This window comes from Taeniopygia guttata, chromosome 21 (assembly GCF_048771995.1).
Source record: "Taeniopygia guttata chromosome 21, bTaeGut7.mat, whole genome shotgun sequence".
Classification (NCBI taxonomy): Eukaryota; Metazoa; Chordata; class Aves; order Passeriformes; family Estrildidae; genus Taeniopygia; species Taeniopygia guttata.
In genome coordinates, this window is record NC_133046.1 from 4,626,793 (window position 1) to 4,647,052 (window position 20,260).

General features: G+C 43.7%; 2 protein-coding genes across 4 annotated transcripts; both read right to left on the minus strand.

Moving 5' to 3' along the window:
• Positions 1-246: 246 nt before the first annotated feature.
• On the minus strand, positions 247-8,101 carry MIIP (migration and invasion inhibitory protein). 2 transcript variants are annotated; one of them, XM_012570390.5, is made up of 10 exons: positions 6,199-8,101; positions 5,916-6,087; positions 4,918-5,388; positions 4,181-4,283; positions 3,631-3,742; positions 3,353-3,417; positions 2,787-2,916; positions 2,327-2,423; positions 1,465-1,569; positions 247-1,171 (listed from the first exon to the last, which is right to left on the minus strand). In XM_012570390.5, the coding sequence occupies exons 2-10, from the start codon at positions 6,084-6,086 to the stop codon at positions 1,022-1,024; spliced, it is 1,404 nt and encodes a 467-aa protein (XP_012425844.5). In that variant the 5' UTR covers position 6,087; positions 6,199-8,101; the 3' UTR covers positions 247-1,021. The 2 variants fall into 2 exon arrangements, with proteins under 2 accessions (XP_012425844.5, XP_072773491.1); XM_072917390.1 differs by lacking the exon at positions 6,199-8,101 and having other exon boundaries at positions 4,918-5,401; positions 5,916-6,031.
• A 251-nt stretch (positions 8,102-8,352) lies between these two features.
• On the minus strand, positions 8,353-20,209 carry MFN2 (mitofusin 2). 2 transcript variants are annotated; one of them, XM_030289284.4, is made up of 19 exons: positions 20,108-20,209; positions 19,621-19,752; positions 18,946-19,124; positions 18,139-18,274; positions 17,624-17,786; positions 16,983-17,107; positions 16,579-16,687; positions 16,379-16,486; positions 15,837-15,990; positions 15,526-15,593; positions 15,247-15,368; positions 14,795-14,921; positions 14,519-14,623; positions 14,014-14,116; positions 13,150-13,370; positions 12,862-13,011; positions 12,412-12,608; positions 11,905-12,039; positions 8,353-11,267 (listed from the first exon to the last, which is right to left on the minus strand). In XM_030289284.4, the coding sequence occupies exons 3-19, from the start codon at positions 19,118-19,120 to the stop codon at positions 11,198-11,200; spliced, it is 2,268 nt and encodes a 755-aa protein (XP_030145144.3). In that variant the 5' UTR covers positions 19,121-19,124; positions 19,621-19,752; positions 20,108-20,209; the 3' UTR covers positions 8,353-11,197. The 2 variants fall into 2 exon arrangements, with proteins under 2 accessions (XP_030145144.3, XP_002194143.3); XM_002194107.7 differs by having other exon boundaries at positions 19,996-20,171.
• Between the last annotated feature and the right edge of the window lie 51 nt (positions 20,210-20,260).

Sequence of the window (20,260 nt, forward strand, 5' to 3'; positions counted from 1 at the left end):
ATAATGGAAATTATGTGACCAATTCCATTCAATTGGCCCTACAGATACATAACCCAAAGCTACAGTCAAGCTAAGTCATGCTTGCAATATTCCTCTCCTTGTTTAAAAAAGTCTATTCATGCAATTGATTTAATAAATAATGTATTTCATATAAAAGTGAATGCCAAGAAGCTGCACAAACCGAATTCATTCTCTCAAGTTAGCTCCCTAAAATATATTTGAGGCAGGAACTTCTGTTTCAGAAAATTCAAAGCAAAATAAAACATCAGTTTTATTGTTTTCAGACACGGAAAGTAAGACTGGTCTATAAAGTTCAGACAAATCACACTATGTGAAGTAGTTTGTTTTAATACAGTTTAAAAATTCTAAAATGCTTTTTTGGTTTATCTCCAGAAAACTTGGAAAAGTAGAGGTAAGCAAAATATGTAACGATTTTAAGGCCTTATCTAGCTCATTGATGAATAAAATCTCATTTTAACTTTCCTTTCACATTCAAAGTTACTCTGATGTACTACACTCTGTAGCTACACACATTGCACTGAGAATAAACTGGATTTTTAAAATTTTTACAAATCACTGAGGAACTCAAGTTTAACACGCTAGAAGATTGTGTGCCACGTTTCAAATATTCGGAAATAAACATATTTATAAACACAGTGGAGTGTTTCACTCCACTGAGCCAGCCCTTCACAGGCCAATTCCTTACCCTGGCATTCAGAGTTTATGCTACACTGCTGGTTACTGAGTTGAGGTGGCAGGTGCACTAATGATCCTGCACACATGACTTTATCCAGCCCTAGCTGGACACTTCATGCAGCTGCTCAGGAGTAGCTGTAAAAGGCAAAAAATGCAAAGTGAACACAGTGACTGTACAAACTCAGATCTGTGTATTGCCTGCTCACATACACCCACGACTACAAAAGCTGGGGAAAATCTGTCCAAAGATTTATTTTTATCCAAATTGCTTTGTTCCTGAGTTGTTTCCACGTGCTGTGCCCATCCCTTCCCCAGGGCAATCATGTCATGATCCAGAGTGTTGAGGGAGTGGGGTCTGAACTGAGAGCTGCTGTCTGGTGTCCGGGTTTGCTCTGCTACACCTCAGGTGTGCCAAGTGAGGCAGGTGTAGAAACTTGTCAGTTCTGGCTTCTCCTGACACTCTGGACACTGAGTCCTGGAATCCAAATAAAGGGGATGTTAATCAAAGAATGCCAAAGTGACTTTTCCCATTTGGATGAAGACTGGTGAGCTGAACAGGATTTTGCCTGTTACTCAGCTCCATTTGCTTTTTTGTCTCTGTGCACACCAGTCAGCAGAAGGAAAATATTTCCCAACAGTGATAAGGAGATACTCTTCCAGGAATTTTTGTTTGCTCAGCCCCCAGTAATCACACCCTTTAGAGATGGGGCTGCAATTTCTATTTGTGCAATTCCCAGCATATCCAGGGACTTGTGAGGCTGTGCTTACCAGGTGAGGACAGGGAGGCTTCTCTTCCAGTGAGGCTCGCAGATCCAAACTACTGAGCAGGGTGTTGCTGGAAGGAACTATGTTTTCCCAGCCAGCCAGGCAATGCTGTGAAAAAAGATGAGAATCCTTTTCCCTTTTTTATCTCTTGTGGCCTGTTATTGTTTAGAAGTAACTTCTGCACAGGGAAGTTTAAGTGAGTAATTAATCTATTATTTTTTTGAGGAGTTTTATATGACTAACAGGAAAGAAATGAAATCTCAAATAAAGGAGAACTTCCATCTTTCTAAACTGATCTCCCACTTTGTGAACTCAAGCACCTGACCCCTCTGAACCTGTCTCAACTGACTCATCCAGTTCCCTAAACCACAAAACTAAGCTCCCTCCCACTTCTTTCCTGGAAATCTCCAGGCCTGGGCTAGGTTAAATTAACAATACTGCAGCATTGACTACTGGCTGGAATACAGGACCAGCGATACAACAGCAGCTTTAAATCCACCCTTGCCACTACCGATTTTGGGAATACTTTACACACACTTGCCTTTCAGACTCCTTAACATCTGTGGAAACAAACACAGCTACTCTTAGCTATGGTTCATTGAGTTGAGAGGCCAATGCCTGAAACAAGTCAGCCAAATCTCCACATGGCATTTTCTTTTGTGCAGCGCAAAGCATTGGAAATACATCATACATCTTATCTCACTCACACAAAGGCATGAACTCAGAACCTACCAAAGGACAGTCTGGCTATCTTACAGATGCACATCAAAAATTTTAGTGGGAACTCTGCCACATTCTCTCTCCTTCTTGTAATAAAGCAAGGATCAGCTGGGGTTGTGCCATCAACAGGAAGACAGCAACTTACCGAAGGCAGTGCTAGGTCATCTGCTGGCTCAAAGCTCCTCCTGCGATGGGCTTTGTACTTGTAGGCTGGCAAAAGGGCAGACCTGGGAATGCTGACCCTGGAACCACACAAGGGAAGTAACTGCCTACACCTCTGCCAAGGCACAGGGAATCTGCATGGCTTCCCACTCAGAATCCAAGGGTCTAGCCCCAGAGTGAACCATTCTGGGGTAGGACAGTAGACACTTTACATGTACATTCAGATTCTGGACCAAATTCAGACAAAACATGCATTTCTCATTGATTTCAGGACTGTTCTTGCTTAAGACTGGGAAGGAGTTTTTAAGCAAGAGATCTCTGCCTTGAGAACAGCAACCTTCTACAGAACTGTTGGAATGTTCTTTTTTCCTTCACCTGATCAGATTTTCTTCTCTGTTGTTTCCTTGAGTTGTGCACATTACAAAGCAGTAAGTCTTATTTACCTGACATAGGTTGGCTCCTCCAGTGTCCCTGGGGGCTGGTGGGTACGTGGGATCTTACACACAGGGCAGGCAGATTCTGAATCCACAGGGACAGTAAAGAGGCGCTGGTTTAATCCGTAACAATAAAAACCTGCACGGAGCAACAAACCTTCATCATAGCTCTTGTTTGTCACAAGGTGCCTGAACCCAACCAAAAAAGCTGTGTTCTACCACACTGCCACATCTGCATTCTATAAAAAGAGCTGCTTTTCCTGAAATATCTTATATATTTCCTGTCCCCAAGTAAGTTCCTAAAAAGCAAAACCAAAACTTCAATCTCTTCAATTCAGAAACAGAACATTAGCCAATTACAAGAAACCCTGATAAATTAAAATGACACTGAGAGTGGATCCCTAGAAGACTTAAAGTATCTTTGGAGTAGAAAGTTGAATCTGGTTGAAAAGCAGCAGCTGAAAATAACACACTCTTGCTGGTCTTGCATGACGTGGTGCTCTCACAGGATGACAGGTAAAGACTGCTCAGTTGTTTATTCACAGAAATTGCATTAGGAAGAAATATGATCTTACACTTATGAGAATCAGTTATCAAATCCAGTTCTTCTTCAGGACCTGTGCAATCCAGAGCCTTGGGCCTAGAGAAACACACAAGAAAATCAGTTAGTGACACAGGGGCTGACCCTCTGAACAGCACTGCCTTTTCCAAGCACACATAACTGAGAGGTAAATAAAGACCCTCCAAGCCACGCTTGCAATGTCCTGCTCCAATCAGACTATGCTGATCATTACTACAGGGATTACTAAGGGATTGAACATTGCTGCTTCAGCCCTTCTCCGTTCCCACTTACTCCAGGTGCTGCTGATGAATACAGGTCTCTCTGTTGGACTGTCGGAACTCTTGCAGCTCAGTGAAGTATTGCTCAGATTTTTCTGTTACTGAAGACTTTGTATCAAGAAGCCCTGAGAACACCAAGGAAAAAGTTCAATGATTTACAAAATTTGGGAAAGTACTAAAGCAAGCCTCACAAGATCCAGTCAAAGCAACATAATGACAATGAGAAGGGCAGAACATCATGTCAAGCCAGAGATTTACTGTGTGGTTCGGGTCCCTTTTTGCATTCATTCACTCCAGGTATTTGGTATCGCTTCTGACCTCACTAGGCTTTGCCTTTTGCTGCCTGAATTCCCATACCACTGCCACTTCACCACTCCAGGTAAGCACAGCTCACCTTTAGTCTGGAGAGGGGCCTCAGACAAAGCTGCAGCCCTTTTGCTGGGGCCTGCTCTGTTGGCCCCAGGACAGCAGTTCCAGCACACCTCAAAGGGGCCATAAACTGTGTTTTAACTCTAAATATCGTCACATCACACTGACAGCTTTGCTTCAGAGTGAGGATTCACCTGCAATCCAGTCATAGCCCAGGAAAGGACGGGCAGACCAGCTGCTGACAGGTATGGCATCTTCTTCAGGGTCAGGCTGAAAAGTGACATGACGAGGTTCCTTCTGAAAGAAAACAATTCATAAAGACTTCCTAATCACCTGACAGGACATTCAAAGGTACAGCTGAGGAGACAACTGGAAGCTGTTCAGATGGGACAGCTGTGGCGTAGTTAGATGGGACAGTTTGAGACTGGATTCCAGCTATGCCTCTACCAATAATTTGCTCACCAGCTCTTTGTCTTGTCAATAAATAAAACAGAAAGAGGAGGCAGGGACTTGCCCAAGTAAGGCGGGATTTTTCAGAACTTTAAACAAAATGCTGAGCTGCATCACACACCACCAAAGATGAGGCCATGTCTGCTGCATTGGAGGACGATCACAGGCAGGGCCTGCCCTTCATGCCTGAGGAGACAAACTGTGGAACAGCAGCACTGCACCTGCCTGTGGATGGCATATGCAAAAGACAGACAACACTTCACAGTGAAGTGTTATGGATTTCTGGTCTTTCAGTTCACTGGCTAAGGACAGCAGGGCCTGAACGAATTGCCAACAGCCCCTGGCTGCTATAGCTGGGAAGAGTTCTGAGCCCAACTTCCAATTTACACAGTGGGAACAGGGAGGTAGTGTTCTCCTGGCCCTTCCTCCTCATCATTCTGTAGACTTAGGAAAATAAGAAAAGCATTGGTTTAACATTTACCTTCAACTCTTTGGACTGAGACATCAGCAAGATTGATTTAGGGATATGGGGCTCTCTGATGACCACATGCTGCTCACTGGTCTCTTTATTTTGCACTCTGCTCAGTGATGGCCCCGGCTGACTTTTCTCATGGGAACCATGCAGCAGAGCAGACTCTTTTCTGTCCTCTCCATGTCCCAGGGAGAAGGATTCTTTCTCTGGACTTCCTTGAGCACCACCATCCCCATCCACACTGGAGATTTCTCTGCCACACGTAATGACTGCAGACACTGGCATAACATTCTTCTCTTTCCCAGGAAAGCTGGAATGGAAACCTGCTCCCTCCTGTGTGTTCACTTGTTGTTGCTGTACCCCTCTGGCACTGCTGCTGTGTTTAAGAGACGAACTGAGGGCTGGGCCAGCTCTGGGTTCCACAGACACCATTATTCCAGGGTCAGCTGTAGGTTTTACTGCATCGACCTCATTTTCCTTCTGTAAGGACAGACTATCTTAACATATATCATCAGTCAGACTACAAATAACTTTTGTAAGAACATTTCAATCACTAAATGAACCTCTCATTCTAGTCTGTTCATTTTTTTAAATTCCTTTAAAGGTGGAAAAAGAAAAATCCTTATGTTCTGGAGAGTGTAAGAAGGAGATCCACTTCCAGCTAAATGCAGCTTTTCCCAATTTGAGGAACCATTGAACTTTCAGCCCTAGTGCTTAGAAGAAACAAAAGGATTTTGTTCCACAATGCTCATACCTATCTTAGAAGAAGAAACTTGCCTTTCTTAGGCAGGAACTGATCTCCAAACCTTTTGCCAGGAGAACAGATTGAGACCACAGAGTAAACAATAACCAAAGGACAGCTACTTTTCTAACAGACTGCATATTTCACATAACCACTTTCTAAGAGCTCTTTCATGTCCATAAGTCTCCTTGACCACACCACACCATAGGCAGAGCTGCTGTCTGTCACAGAGACCCATTTGCTTCCCTGAATTTCTAGCACATACCACTCTCCTGGGCAAGGGGATCCATCTCTCAGCAGCTGCACTGCCATGAAGAGATGCTGGAAGGAGTTGCTTGCTGGGAAGTCCTTTTCTGATTTCCTCCTGCTTCATTCTCAGCCTTTGCAGAAGGTCCTGGCTGGCCTGGCGCAGCCTCTTCAGGAGCTCTAAGTCCATTCTACAAAAACATTTTAATGTAAAGCTAGAAGAAGAGTGAACTACATAAATGCACCACATTAAGTGAAGAAGCAGACACACTTTCAGGGGACTTTTCCTAAAAAATACTTACAGCTGTTGAAATATTGATTCTTGCTCCTGAGAAATCTGCTGGTCTCAGAACCAGCACCACCAATGCTTCTCTCCTCTTGGATATACTGCCAAATATTTTGCACTCAGAAACTGGGAGCTGACTTAATAGAGAAAAGAAACTCTGACAGAGGAAATAATAAACATGAAAAATTCACATCAAAAAGCTAAGTAAGAGACATTTGGTTTAGAGGCTGTTATTTAGGACATACTTATGCAATTCTGCTGTAATGTTCTTCTGAAGCATTGAAATGCATATTGTGATAACACCAGGATGCTCGTAAATTCAAAATATAACTAATTCATGTGACTATATCTGCTACATCCAAAAGAAATATAGAGTCAAAGCTGTCTTCCATGTTCCCTGGGCAGGAAGGCTCCTAAAGGCTCAACTATGACTCACGACTACGGTTCAGGCAATTCCAATCCCACAAATTAATTAAATTAAATCCCACAAAGGGTTTACCTTTTATTAGAAGTGGAAGGTAAAAAGGAGTTAATAAACAGATAAATAAATAAAACCTAGTTTGACTGAAAGGCTGTCACACTGTTCAACAGCTTTACAGTATCACAAGCTCCTCTACATTTGCAGAAAGTGGATTTTTAAATAAAACAGCTGCAAACCCTAAACCCAAACTCCCACACTGCTTTTGACTAGACTGATAAATTATGTTAAGAAGACTGTGTGTTTCTCTGGGACCTTTTGTTCTAAAGGATCCCCAAAACTTTCTGCAAAGCTCATCTAATTTGTTTTTGGGTCTGCTACCTCGGCAACTGGACATGAGGAATCAAATGCACATGTGATACAACAGCAGCGGGAGGAATTAAGAGCAGTGCTAACAATCAACAAATGACAACATCTCTTTGTTACAAAAAGTAAGGGAGAGGTGCACTACAAAACATAAATAGAAACATCAGTGTTGAGGCACTAAATTTGAGACCATTTGAAAAAAACAGTAGTTCTCACAGCCTTCACAGGACAAAGCTAATAGATTTGATGAGCATGCACTTATCATTGCTTATCAGAAAGCAAATACTCGGAAAATAACATCAGTCAAGGGACTTTCTGGAAGGGTTTTACCAGATGAGGTCCACTCTTGGCATAATCTACAAATCCTTCACGTCCAAACCCGGGGGGCTCAGGTTTATGAAACTGCTGTAATTTGAAATCTTTCTGAAAAGGAGCTTCGCCTCCCGCGGTTAGAAATAAACAACGGTTGTCTCAGGAGCGGAGAACCCTCCGCTTTGCTGTTTAACACTCCGCGCTGCTGTAAAACCCCTTTCCTGTCCAAGAGGCCGGCAGAGAACGGTGAATCCTCCCTCCCTTCCTCCTTCCTTCCTCCCTCAGCGCCGGGAACCCGCGGCGCTCCAAGCCCCGCGCCCCCGGCCCACCTTTCCCGGCCCAGCTCCGGGGGATGCCGGCCCAGCTCCGGGGGATGCCGGCCCAGCTCCGGGGGATGCCGGCCCAGCTCCGGGGGGTGCCGGCCCAGCTCCGGGGGGTGCCGGCCCAGCTCCGGGGGATGCCGGCCCAGCTCCGGGGGATGCCGGCCCAGCTCCGGGGGATGCCGGCCCAGCTCCGGGGGATGCCCGCCCAGCTCCGGGGGATGCCGGCCCAGCTCCGGCCGCCGCCGGGATCCCCCCGGCCGGCCCCGCTCGGTGAGGCCGTTCCGGCGGCCGGGCCCGCCCCGCAGCTCCTCCCGCCATGCGCGGGGCGGCCGCTGGACCGAGCCCGGCGCGCCCCGGGCCGCAAGACGCGTACCCCAAAATCAACCCCATAGCCCACAGCTGTTGTTTTGAAAACTCGTCACGGGAAATTTGACTGCCCCGATGTAACTCACCAGCCGAGGATACTGATCTACCAGAGTTTCAGGCCAACTCAGTAGTTGCTCACTACTGTTTCCTGCAATATTCTCAAGAAATCATTGATTCAATGCTGACAATTTTAGTGCAATTAAAAACTTTCTATCAGGCAATTCAGTATCATTGATCTCCTTGTTAATTTTCAAACACAGAAAAAGGTCACTAGCGTCACACATGCAATTCAGTAATAAAGCAACAAAGCTATACATAATGATGTAAGCTGATAATGCTTACACTGGAAAACTGTATCACAACATGCAGGACACATCAGAAGAAATGTTTTTTCCAATTCATTTTTTATTTTGGTTTCCATTGTTTACAGCACTGTTACAGGACTAACTCATGCAAATTTATCACCTTAAATACAGCAGAGAGAAAACCCACTGGTAAGAGTATTTTGAAGAGCTCCATCAACATAATGCAAGAGGAAAAGTAAGTAGCAGCAATAAGATAAAAGTGCATTTAGCTGACCTTCTTTAATGGGAGTTTAGGGAAGACTGTTCCTGGAATCACCTGTTTTAAGGAATAGTTTAGCATTCTTTATGAAAATCAGAAGAGAACAAACTCATGATAGTGTTCATTCCTCCACCACTCTCAATTAAAGAAGTACAGCTGTAATTTGTTTCAGAGGAATCCAGCTTACAGGCCTGTCTGTTAAAAGTTTGATTCTCGATCACTTGGGCTTCCAGGACAAGGGTTACACTCACACATGTTAGCAGCTTTGTTTCTGAAATAGTTCAAGTGGTTCTTTCCCCCGTTCTGTGGGTTAGTGAGTTCTGCAGTGAGAATGCCAACAGCACCCGGGCCTGAGCAGCATCAGACACGCACACAGCAGCAAGACACTGGGCTCTAAGATTCAATCTCTTTTCCCTTCACAGATAAGACACTTGGCTTAAAGATCAGAAATTTATCAGATTTCCCCTGAAGGCCTGATGAAGAGGTAACACTACTAACCAGTAGAACATCATCTTCTGCCTTGACCTGGAATTGACAATATCCTTGTGTATTAGGGACGTGCTTAGTATTTTCAGTCAATAGAACAGAACATAGCTTATTATAGCTGTGTGTGTGACAGCTTGAGAGAGTAAAGATTTAAATTTATTCAACCAAGACTTGCAGAAGACAAGATGATTCCACTTACTCCAATATACTTCACCACAAATTCAGAGTACACACTTCCAAAAGCAAGGACTCTAATTTCTTCCTTGCTCGTTCTCAAATTTGATCATATCTATATTCTCATTCTGGTGGATGCCTGAGGAACCCAGTCAAGGTCAAAAAAACCTTTTGACAGAAACAGCTTTTCAGTCTGAGTTGGAGTCAAAGCTTTCTACTTGAAGGGAAAGTTTTTCCCTTGTGCATTCTAGGGATGTCTCACTGCCAGCTCCTACACAAACAAGATTCCTCAAGTCTTTCTGCAAATCTCTGAACAGCCTTACCTAAGAAGTACTTACTGACATTTCACTGTTTTTACTCCCTCAAGTATCAGGCAGCTTCTTTCTGGAAGTTCCACGATATGAAAAACATGGCACTTATCACAGGCCCATATATTTACACCTGATCATAAATGAGAAATCCTAAAGCCATTTTCAAGGGAAAAGTCTCTTTGTCAATATGAAAAACACCCCACTGCTGAGTAGCTCTGAATTCAGCTGGGACCTCCTCAAAGACAGACCATATTTTGTGTGTGTGATGCTGAAGAGATATAGATTGTCACTAACCTCAGAACCACAGGCTCTGAATCTGGATTCCTCAGACATTTTGCTGGCAACAAAAAGATTATAACCAACATGTGGCAAAATACTGACCCACAAGGAGGAAAAGAAGCTTGCAGGAGAGGAACTTAATCCTTAAGGCTCCTAAAATCAGCCAGAATTTCTTCTTTGTCAATTCCAACTGGAAAAGACTCAAGTCCTTACAATACCCAAATATTATATTCCAAATGCATCAGGGCAAAACTCAACAATTAATATAATGTATTTGCAAATAAAGAATGTATTTAAAAAACTACGTTGCTTTAAGCCATTCTTGCCCTGGCATGAACTACAAGAGCCACAACTCCCCCCACCCCAGAGGAGCTGTACTTGCCAGCATGTTGTGATACTTTTAACAGAAGAAAAACATACCAAATCCTATTGCTGCCCAGACTGTAACATCATGTGGGAACTCTACATGAAGCAACATCTCTTACAGTGTGTAATCCACATGCTGTTCTTGTGGCCACATAGTGGTAAGGGAATTCCACAGGCCTGCTTCCAGAAAGTCAGCTGTGCTTTTCCAAAAAAACCCACATTCATCAACTGGCTTCTCTTTCCTAGTTTTCTTCTTCAACAAGCTTCCAAATTACCAGCACTATCTCCTTTGCAGGAACTAGCTCTTCTGTCTTTGCAAACTATTTGTCCACGACAGGAAATGGGCTGGACTGTGTTATTAAAGAGCTCTTAAGAGGAAGAAACTAACTCCAAATTCACTAAGCTTACCAAAGAAAATCTTAGTCCCTCTTGCTCCAGAGGAGAACGGGTTTTGTTCACAGGTTTAGGCATCCTGAGAGCAATAAACCTTTCTATGCAGGGACATTGTGATTTTCTGTTGTGTTCTAGAATAACGGAATGTTAACCTCAGAGACAAGCCTGTGTGGGCTACAAATGCTTTGTGAAACCACCATCATGTCTGCATATGTGGGATTTGTGTTTAGTCAACCAGCTGCTTGTCACACATACATCAACCTGGGGCTTGGAATTCAAAAGCTGTCTTTATGAAGTAAAACAAATTACTCCATAAAGATGTGCCAGAATAACTTTTAACCTGATAAATATTTGCTTGTTTGCTTTAAATTTGTTTAAAGCAAAATGAAGTACAGTAAAAGCCCCCTGTAAATGTATATAGCACACACTCCTCCTGAAGTAACCTGGTCTCACAAGGAAAAAGAAGAGTTATTAACAAGTAGTGTTTAGAGGTGGGACACAGAACAGGGAAGCAGAATCCTACTGTTCACACAGCAACTGGAAACACAGCAATATGTTCTTGCTCATTCCCTTTAGAGAATTCCATCACCCACCATGTTCTCTGCAGTAATTAAGAGAGCACTGAAGGGAAACTGTTGTTTTTCTCTTTTTCTCACACTATCTGCTTTGCTGCAGATACTGATGTGTGAACATGTTGAGCTCGCTGTCAAGCCAACCTGCTTTGTTCCTGCAAGGACAGAAAGTTTTGTTAGGTGAATGAAACAGCTCTTCTAAAGCCAGTCAGAAAGAAGTGCAGCAAAAATGAGTATACAGCAAGGTATAGAGTGCCAGAGATTCATTCCAAAAGGCTGGTGGCATTCCTTTGCAGGTCAAGAATGCTTCCCTGCTCTCAGTCCCTAAGCTTTGAGGTTTAAACGGAGATTTGGGACACAACTTCACATTGGTCTTAGTGTGTAGGTAAGGAATGTTTGAAAAAGTCCTCCCAACATCCTCTGCAGGGTACAGAAAGCAGCACACAACTGAGTACAAAGGTGAAGGCAAGACTTTTTTGCATAATTTTATAAGGGCCTAAAGAAATTTGTAGGAGTGGAAGACTGTATCTTTTCATAAATAGGAAGAACTGTAATTCCAAAAAAATAAAAAACAGGAAGAAAAAAGTGCTTTGTGAGACAGAAGCTTTAAATGACTGTCAACAGTCCACAGGAAAGTACCTAGTGAAAGGGAACATTACTTGGTAGGGAAAAGTGCTGGTATCTGCACATCAAGTGCTATGACAAAGACAGAATGAACTCTAAGCTACAGCTCATATGAACATCCTGGGGCAATCACATGAAAAACAAGTGTATGGAATAATCAAATCTCACCTGAGCAGTTTTGCTTTGCTCTGCAGTGAATCCAAAACTTCTATTTTTTTATTCATGGCAGAAATTTCTTGCTCAAGGTTCTCCCGTGTGACGTCCACTTGCTGACACAAATGAGCAAACGTTCCAGCAAGCTCTCTATGAAACAAGAAGAGTTGAGTATGATGGAAAGTAAGATCAAGCAGCACATTCAAGGAATAAATCCCTTGCATGTATAGGGATGATGGTATCGTGACTGAGACACTCATCTTTCCACTTCTGCACAAGAATATATCAGAGCATTTTCATTTGAGACATGGAAGTATATTAAGATTAATGCCTAACAGCGCCCAAACACTACATATTCAAAATAAAAGTAATGTTATTTTACAACATGCGGGAAGAAAATTTTTAAAAAATTTTTTAAAATCTGGAATTCAGCATGAAGTCACCTTATTTTTTAACAAGGTAAAAATAAAAAAAACCTGAACAGAATTCCCATAAGGTGTTAGCTGAACATAGGGAACTCACTGCTGGACCTGGTGGCTGCAGTTGGAGCCCGTGTAGCTGACGATGAGCTGCAGCTTCTCCCCGGCGTACTCCACGAACTGCCGCTTGAACGCTCTCTCCTTCGCCTTGGTGGTCCAGGTGAGGCGCTCGTACACATAGAGCAGCCCATAAAGGCCAAAGGAGAGAGCAATCAGCCTCCAGCCCACGGCCTTCCAGACCTGCAGCAGCACAAGGATCAACAAATTACACAGTCGTCATCTCACACTGATATTCACCCCGACAATGGTGCACAGAGCATTGCAAAATCAGCTCACTATACTCAAATGGAAGATCAAAGGAGAAAACAGGGTTTTCTATTTCCTATCACCTATCTGTCAATAGCAAATATCTACAGGATTCGGCAGTGCAAGTGCTTTTGACATCAGTGTTCCAACTTAAGTTATAAAAACGCTGCCTAGAATGCACACATACCACACCACCAACCACGATGATCCCCATGGAAGTTCGGGAGGTTAAAGAGGCCAGTCCAGTCACCATGGACACCATGAGTTCTTCCTGGGTCATAGAGCCCTGGGGCAAAGGAGGCAGACTGGGATTTGCTGGTGTTAAAGGGCGCTGAACCTAATTAAAAAAGCAGGGAAAAAACAAAATCAAAGGAGAGAATAAAAGGAGGCGAATCACTGCTCCTCCCACCAAAGGAACTTCAGCAGCCATTGAAATAATGAATATCTACCCCAATCACTCAATGAGGTACTCTACCTGATCATTATAGCCCATCAAGGCCCGACGGCCATTCTTTGGTCCCAAAAATCGGTTCACCAGCATTGTCCATCCAAGAGAGAAATGGAATTCTATGTCCTCCTGGAAGTCGGCACAAAGCTTGTCACAGTTCAGATCATAGCTGAGCATGAAGCACTGCCGGGGAATTAACATGTCTATCTGGCCCCGCACAGAGACTGGGAGGAGAGGTTTTAAACCATCTACACAGAGAGAAAACAAAAACACGCAAAAAACGGCTATTGAGCTCACAAGAATTCACTGGTCGTGTAGTCTATAATCAGGGTGCTTATGGCTTGTTTCATCCTCTACACTGTTTTCTTAGTATGTTAAATTTCATAAGCCAAGCATATTGCAAAGTAACAGATACATCATCAATTATTATTCAATTCTTGTTTCTTCAAACCAACCCAGAAGGAAATCTTTCCATGGACCCTCCAAAATCCTTAGAGGCAGCTGGTGAAGTTTACAGATTACCAAGACCTTGGGAAAAAAAATCTGAAACCCAGTTCTTTAGGCACCATGGTCCCATATTCAGACAGGCACCTAGTTACAAGTACTTTATATTTCATTAGGATTTGGTGTGAGAATCTCCCAAATTTCACCACAGTTCCAGTCTGTCATGAGGATTACACTGTGACTGCACATGTTAATTAGGAAATCACTGCATAAGTTCAGAGACAGAACTTATCCTCTGCACAACAGCATTACTCATCAAGATGGAAACTAAGATGGTGTCAGCTGCACATCAGCCACTGGATGCATGAGACACCCAGAACATCTACCTAGTTACTTCACATCACAATTCAAGGGAAGAGAAAGGGAAATACTGCCTGTGGAACTGACCTATCATTTCTTGCTGCATTGTCTGCAGGGAAGTTGTGATAGCACTGGAGCAACGATCTGACATGTTACGGCCCAGGCCCTCCTCGATGTGTTTATGCAGCTCCTTACAAACAAAAAAAGGGTTATTAAGATGAGAATAAACACAGCTAAGATGCAGGCTGAAGGTGCTAGAGCTTGCTAGTTAAAAAGACCCTCCCAAAACAGAAGCACACAATCTGTCTGCCCAGTGTTCTAACATTAATTTCATACCTCCCCCCGGTTTTCAGTGAAGGGGATGAAAAGGCAAATTAAAAAAAAATCTCACACAAGACTCTTTGGTTCAGGAAATGTTCTGTTCAATCTATATAATATGATATAATGTGTATCAATTTATTACTGAGATCATTTAAAAACTAAAGTTTTAGCTCATATCCTAGCTGGAAGACTGAGATGTCTAACAATGAGCTGGCATAATTACTCAGAGCTAAAAAAGGTCTCTTAAATTGCTTAAGCAAACATCACTTACACTCTTGTACACTTTAAGAACTACTTGAGATGGATGGAAGTCTGCTTGGTATTCATCTACCAACACTGAGAGTCGTCTGATTTCTTCTGCCATTGCATTTGACACCTAGAGAAACAGCACAGGAGAGAAAATAGATCTTCTGAAAGGTTTTCTCCTCTTCCCATATGTAACTCCCACATTTTTAGTACTTCAAAGCTTTGTCAGCACTGCACATTTTCCCCACCATACTGGTAGCTGTTTCAGACAATCCAGTTTTCCACAGACAGTCCTCCCTACCTGCCTCTCCACCTCTTCGGTGATTTGTTTGATTTTCCGCTTGTAGTCTTGAGTAAGGAGCTCCAGCTGTTTGTCAATAAACCCTAGACGATCCTGACGCTCCTCTCGCATTTCCAGACAGTAAACTCTGGTGAAAAAAACCCTGTCCATCAGAATCCCACATAAATGCATCTTTGATCTATAAATATATTTGAATTCTAGAAATACGACAGATTTTCCTGTCCAGTAACCAAACATGTAAACATCTGCAATGCATTACACAGCCACGGCACAAAACAAAAATAAGGTCATTTCCCACTATTTCCATAATTCACTAGAAGCAAGACCACCAATACACGCCCTTCCTGCTCTCAAACACGCTGTATTCTGCTTTGCATTTCAAATGCTCAGGTTCCCTTATATCTCTCCCAGAATACAAACTTCAGTTAAGCAAGCACCAGCACAGCTCTCACCTCTGTTCCTGGGCAGCAACGTGCACGGAGTCCATGATGAGACGAACATCTTCCGCAATCTGCTTCGCTCTCACCGTATGCTGCTCAAATTTTGTTTTTACTGCTGACTGTGAGATACATTCCTGTATACAAAAGGCAGCCCAAGATTAGCAGCAGGCAGAACCATACTAACACAATTTCTCCTTCCAGTACAATCTATTTCCAAAATATGTCCCCATGAATGCCAGTCTTACAGGAGTAAAAAAATCTAACCAAAAGGTTGGCATACATAATGCTCACCTCAAACCTTCTCTCGAAGCTTTGAAATTCAAGCATTCTTACTTGAAATCCATCTGCCAATGCTCCACCTGAGAGAAGGAACGCACAAAACAACCACTTAAACTTTGAGAAAGCAATCAATCAGAGGTTGGACATCAGGAAATGCTCTTGCTTTACACTGAACTCAATGTAAAAGGGCTACTAAGTCACCCCTTCCCTTGTGATTGCCTTATTAATAATTTGGCCTACCCCGATTTTATACATTTTTTGAAACAAGATGCTCTCTATTTTCATCTCTAACTCAACGGAAAGTTTCTGCTAGCTTTCCTCACCTCCTTCTGGCATCCCTTGAGCCTTCTGAATCCTGGCATTGAGCACTTCTTTTGCAGACACAAAGAAAATCCGATCCCCTGCCTGGGCTCGATCCACCACACCCAGCTCATCCACCAGGAACCCAGTGCACCGCTCCATGTGCTGCCGGCGCACCTGAGGGGTAACCACGATAAACCACACATGCAGTTAAATCCACATTTTCCACCTCTGAAAGGTTAGACCAGGCACCCAAATGCCCTCTGCTGGTCTAAGCTACCAAAAAAGCATGAAAAAAAATTTTGCTATTTAATGGAATTTTGCAGAGGTTTTCTAAAGTATCTAACTTCAAAGGTCCCCTGTGAGACCTTGATTTCCTGCTCAGAAATGTCAAGAGTCATGTACTGATCACTAGTCTATGTTCCCTCTAGCCTCCACACTAAGGTGACAAAAATCCAACCTGTAAAACCATCACACATAGCACTGATTGTATCCCCAAGGACCTGAGTCAAAACAGACTCCACAATATCCATGCAAAGAGAAGAAATTTAAACACATCACAAACCTCTTCCATGTATTCTGGTTCAGAGGCAGATGCATCCCAACGGTTATTTAAAATAAATATATTGGGTCGAGATAGACGTTCATTCACCTTGTGAAAGAACTGCTTCTCCTAAGGAAAATTAAACAAAACCTCTTTAAATGAATATGTCAAATATTTTTAGCCTTTAGCCAGACTCATTGAACAAGTGGAGTTGCACATACAGTTTGCATCAATGTTGATTCAGAATTTGCCACCAGGACAAATACATCAGCATCAAGACAGAATTTGTCTATCCAGCTGTCCAGCTCTGTGGTTACATCAATGCCAGGGCTAGAAATAAAGAGAAATGAGATCTTACTGTGCTGTGAATACAGCAAAAACAGAATTTAATAAGTTAATAAGAGCTTTTTGGAGCATTAATATCCCATGTCTGAGCTACACTGCCCTGAGGTGACAGAGTACAGGCTAAAAGGAAGCAATGACCAAGAAAATCGCACTGTTAATTACAGCAAGGGACTTTGGTCACTACAGGATCAATTCCCTTGAGGTTTGTTAAATATATATTAGAAAACATTTCCATAATTAATCTGTGATAAGCAGGAAAGGAAAGAAAGCTATTTCTCACCTGTCCATCAGCACCAGGTCGTCCTTTAAGAGAGAACATTTGGAATTGGGCCACATTACACTGACTAGGCTGCCAGCATTCAAATGTTCATCCTGATGAAGGGCATGAGCCAGCTGGTTTACAGTCTACAAAAACATGGAAATAACATTTCCTGTATGCCAAGACCCACTAACACAATTATCCTCCCTTCAGGGCTGTTCACAGACAATTTGAGATAAAGCCCAAGTTCAAATTATTTTCTCTCTGGAAGGTTTTCCACATAAAACCTTCTTGAGTGTCCTAGTAAAAAGGACACTGCTAGTGAGAGTTTTAAAGAGATTTTTCCTTTCAGGAAAGGCTACTGAGGATTTACCAGGAATTACCATGTCAGTTATATGGTCAGTTATACAGAGCTCAGAACTTCCTGAGCCATTGTTCCCTGCTATCACTAACAAATACAACATATAATCTCTTCCATAAAACGAACAAGTCCCCATTCTGCAACTTGCTTCATTCCTTACCTCCTACATCTAACAAAGACTCATTCTTCATCTCCACTCCTTTAATGATTAAAATCCTTAACTGTGACTTTTTTATTTCTTTCCTTTTCTAACATTTCTGAAGAGCTCTTATCCTTAACCTTATGCTTAAGGAAATTGTACCTTAACACTCTTCTTTTCCTCTGAACCTTCGGTCAGCAGGAAAGCCTCATGTCCATCTGTCCCTTCTACACGCAAGAAGCAATTAGTGGTGTGGCCAATTCCTGAAGGAAGAACTTTGTCCCACAGCATGGCATTTATCACTGTGCTCTTCCCATTGCTTGTCCTGCAGTCACATTAAGGACAGTGTTTCAGGCTTCCAAGAACCAGGTGTGCTCATTTCAATATTACAAAAAGCAAGTTCTTTACAGCCACGTTGTACCACAGCCATTAACAATTCAGCTGCTAGAAGCAACCTGCAAAAAGACTTTTCTATTTCCCTATTCAAAGAATTCTTCAAATTGAAGAATTATGTCATACAATACTCGTTTCCAGTTTACAAGAGCACCTGTATCAGGGACACGGACATTGCAAGCAAAAGCTAAAGCACCAATGTTTATATAAATATCTTTTACTTGCTACAATACTCAAATGCTTTACCGAATGGGGAGCGTAGGCAACACAGGCACGTGACTCACCTCCCAAAAAAAGCAACTTTCATATGTCGTCTTGCCAACACTTCACTAATACCACTGACTTTTGACAGGTAGCCTTTGACTTCCAGTACCTGCTCTTCTGTGGTGACAGGATCAAGCTCTGCATTCTTGTGTGTTTCTAAAATCAAAATAGATCATGTCTCTGAATGCCAGAAGCCATCTGGGTCAGACCTGGCTGAAACCCTCTCTGTGATGCTATCACCTAACATTTATCTGTGTCCCACAGCTCACATGGGTGTTCTTGACATAGGCAATGACACCCTGAAGTAATTTTACAGTAGGATTTATCAACTGGACTCCTTTGTGTATCTCATAACTGTTCATCCTTGGGACTGCCTTGAACAGAACAGGCAGCACTGGAAACAGTCCAGCACCCTTAGAGGAAAACCTGTGTGCCTTAAGCTGTTAAAGCCAATTACTGGCGTATGTTACCTGTCAGTAGCAATGATGTGTTCAGGCAAGAATATTGAAAGGATTATAGGCCAAAAATACCTACTGGAGTTGTGTCATTCATTAAAAATCTCCCAAACATAAACACCAAGCATAGCTCCCTAACTAGCTCAGTTTCTTAACATGCATGAACTTCTCATCTTCAAAATATGAATCTGAACTCCACACAAATTCAACAAAATAATTTTTGTTTTTTCATACAAACATGATTGCATAAACAGACATGCATGTCTAAATAAACACAGATTTAGCAGTGCTGTTTTGATTGACGGGGTTGGTGCATGTTTTGGGGGAAATCACATGTAGGTAGAGCACTCATAGTTCAAGAACTCAAATTACCTTCTAGGAACAAGGAGCTCTCGTTGATGTACGCAGCCAACTGTTCAAAGATACCATTGATTTTCTTCTTTGCAGTGACAAAATGTTTAAGTGGAGAAGCATTTACCTCAGCCATGTGTCTTTTATCCTTCTTCACTGCAACTATTGAGTTGGAACGAGTAAACAACAGGGACATTGCGCTACAGGGAAAAATCCAGCAAAGAGCAGTGTCACCAAGTGTCAACTTCTATCCAAGGGGGTGTAGTGACATGGGGAAAAGGCTTTCCACTGACAGAGGGCAGGGTTAGATGGGATATTGGGAAGAAATTTTTCCCTGTGAGGGTGGGGAGGCCCTGGCAGAGGCTGCACAGAGAAGCTGTGGCTGCCCCACCCCTGGAAGTGCTCAAGGCCAGGTTGGACAGGACTTAATCCACATCTGGCAGAACGTGCCCCTGCCCATAGCAGGGGGTGGAACTGGATAATCTTTAGGGTCCCTTCCAACCCAAACCTTTCCATGATTCTGTGATCCAACCGAACATCTTTACAAGAACTAGATAAATATGCATTTTAAGGACTATCTTCTTTCACAAATTGTTCCACTTTATACAACCCATGCACCAGGAAAAAAACCCAAAACTCTTTCTCCCTTCCAATAAGCAGTTTGGCAGTGATCACTCCTCCCCATCCTCTGCTTACTTTCAGGATGAGTTACGTTTTCACAAGTCACGCATGGCCAGCTTGAGGCCCTCTCGAAGACAAATGACAGCAGCTTTCCCTGCCTTCAGGCGCAGCTCCTTCAGCGACGCCGAGTCCAGCCGGTCTCCAGCCCTGTGGCAGAGTGACCGCGGATGACGGACACAGGCTACCGAGCTCCGCCGTCACGGCTCTGCCCCCCCGCCATCCCGGTGTGCCTCAGGGATGCTCTGGGCTCTGCGGCCCCGAGAATGGGCTGGGTTGATGCTGCGGACGGACGCCGCCTCCCCCTCAGAGGAGAGAAAAGGGCGGGAAGGGCCCCCCTCATGCCCGCCTCGCGTCCCCTCAGGACCCTGCCGCAGAGGGTTCAGCACTCACCCGTCCCTGCCCTTATCCTTATCCCTGCTTCTCCGGAGGCGACCCTCAGAGAGAGCGGGCCGGCCTGGAGCAGCTGCCAGGTCCCCTCGGCCCGGCCCCGCCCGTGGCTCACCTTCACCGCCGCTCCCCCACAGCCGCCATGTCACCCCGCCGCCGGGAGGCGCGGGCCGCGTGCGTCACCGCCGCGCGCCGCGCGCGGGGCACGCTGGGAGTTGTAGTTCCGGGGCCTGAGGGCGGGCGGGAGCCGGCCCGGGCTCCCCTCAGG

Coding starts and splice junctions, on each gene's coding strand:
- MFN2 (XM_030289284.4), bottom strand. CDS start 19,120: ATGTCCCTGTTGTTTACTCGTTCCAACTCAATAGTTGCAGTGAAGAAG. Junction 14,117..14,518: donor TTCTTAAAGTGTACAAGAGT/GTAAGTGATGTT, acceptor TTTGTTTGTAAG/GAGCTGCATAAACACATCGA. Junction 13,371..14,013: donor AATGCAGCAAGAAATGATAG/GTCAGTTCCACA, acceptor CTCTCTGTGTAG/ATGGTTTAAAACCTCTCCTC.
- MIIP (XM_012570390.5), bottom strand. CDS start 6,086: ATGGACTTAGAGCTCCTGAAGAGGCTGCGCCAGGCCAGCCAGGACCTT. Junction 3,418..3,630: donor ATTCATCAGCAGCACCTGGA/GTAAGTGGGAAC, acceptor GTGTTTCTCTAG/GCCCAAGGCTCTGGATTGCA. Junction 1,172..1,464: donor AGCCTCCCTGTCCTCACCTG/GTAAGCACAGCC, acceptor TTTGGATTCCAG/GACTCAGTGTCCAGAGTGTC.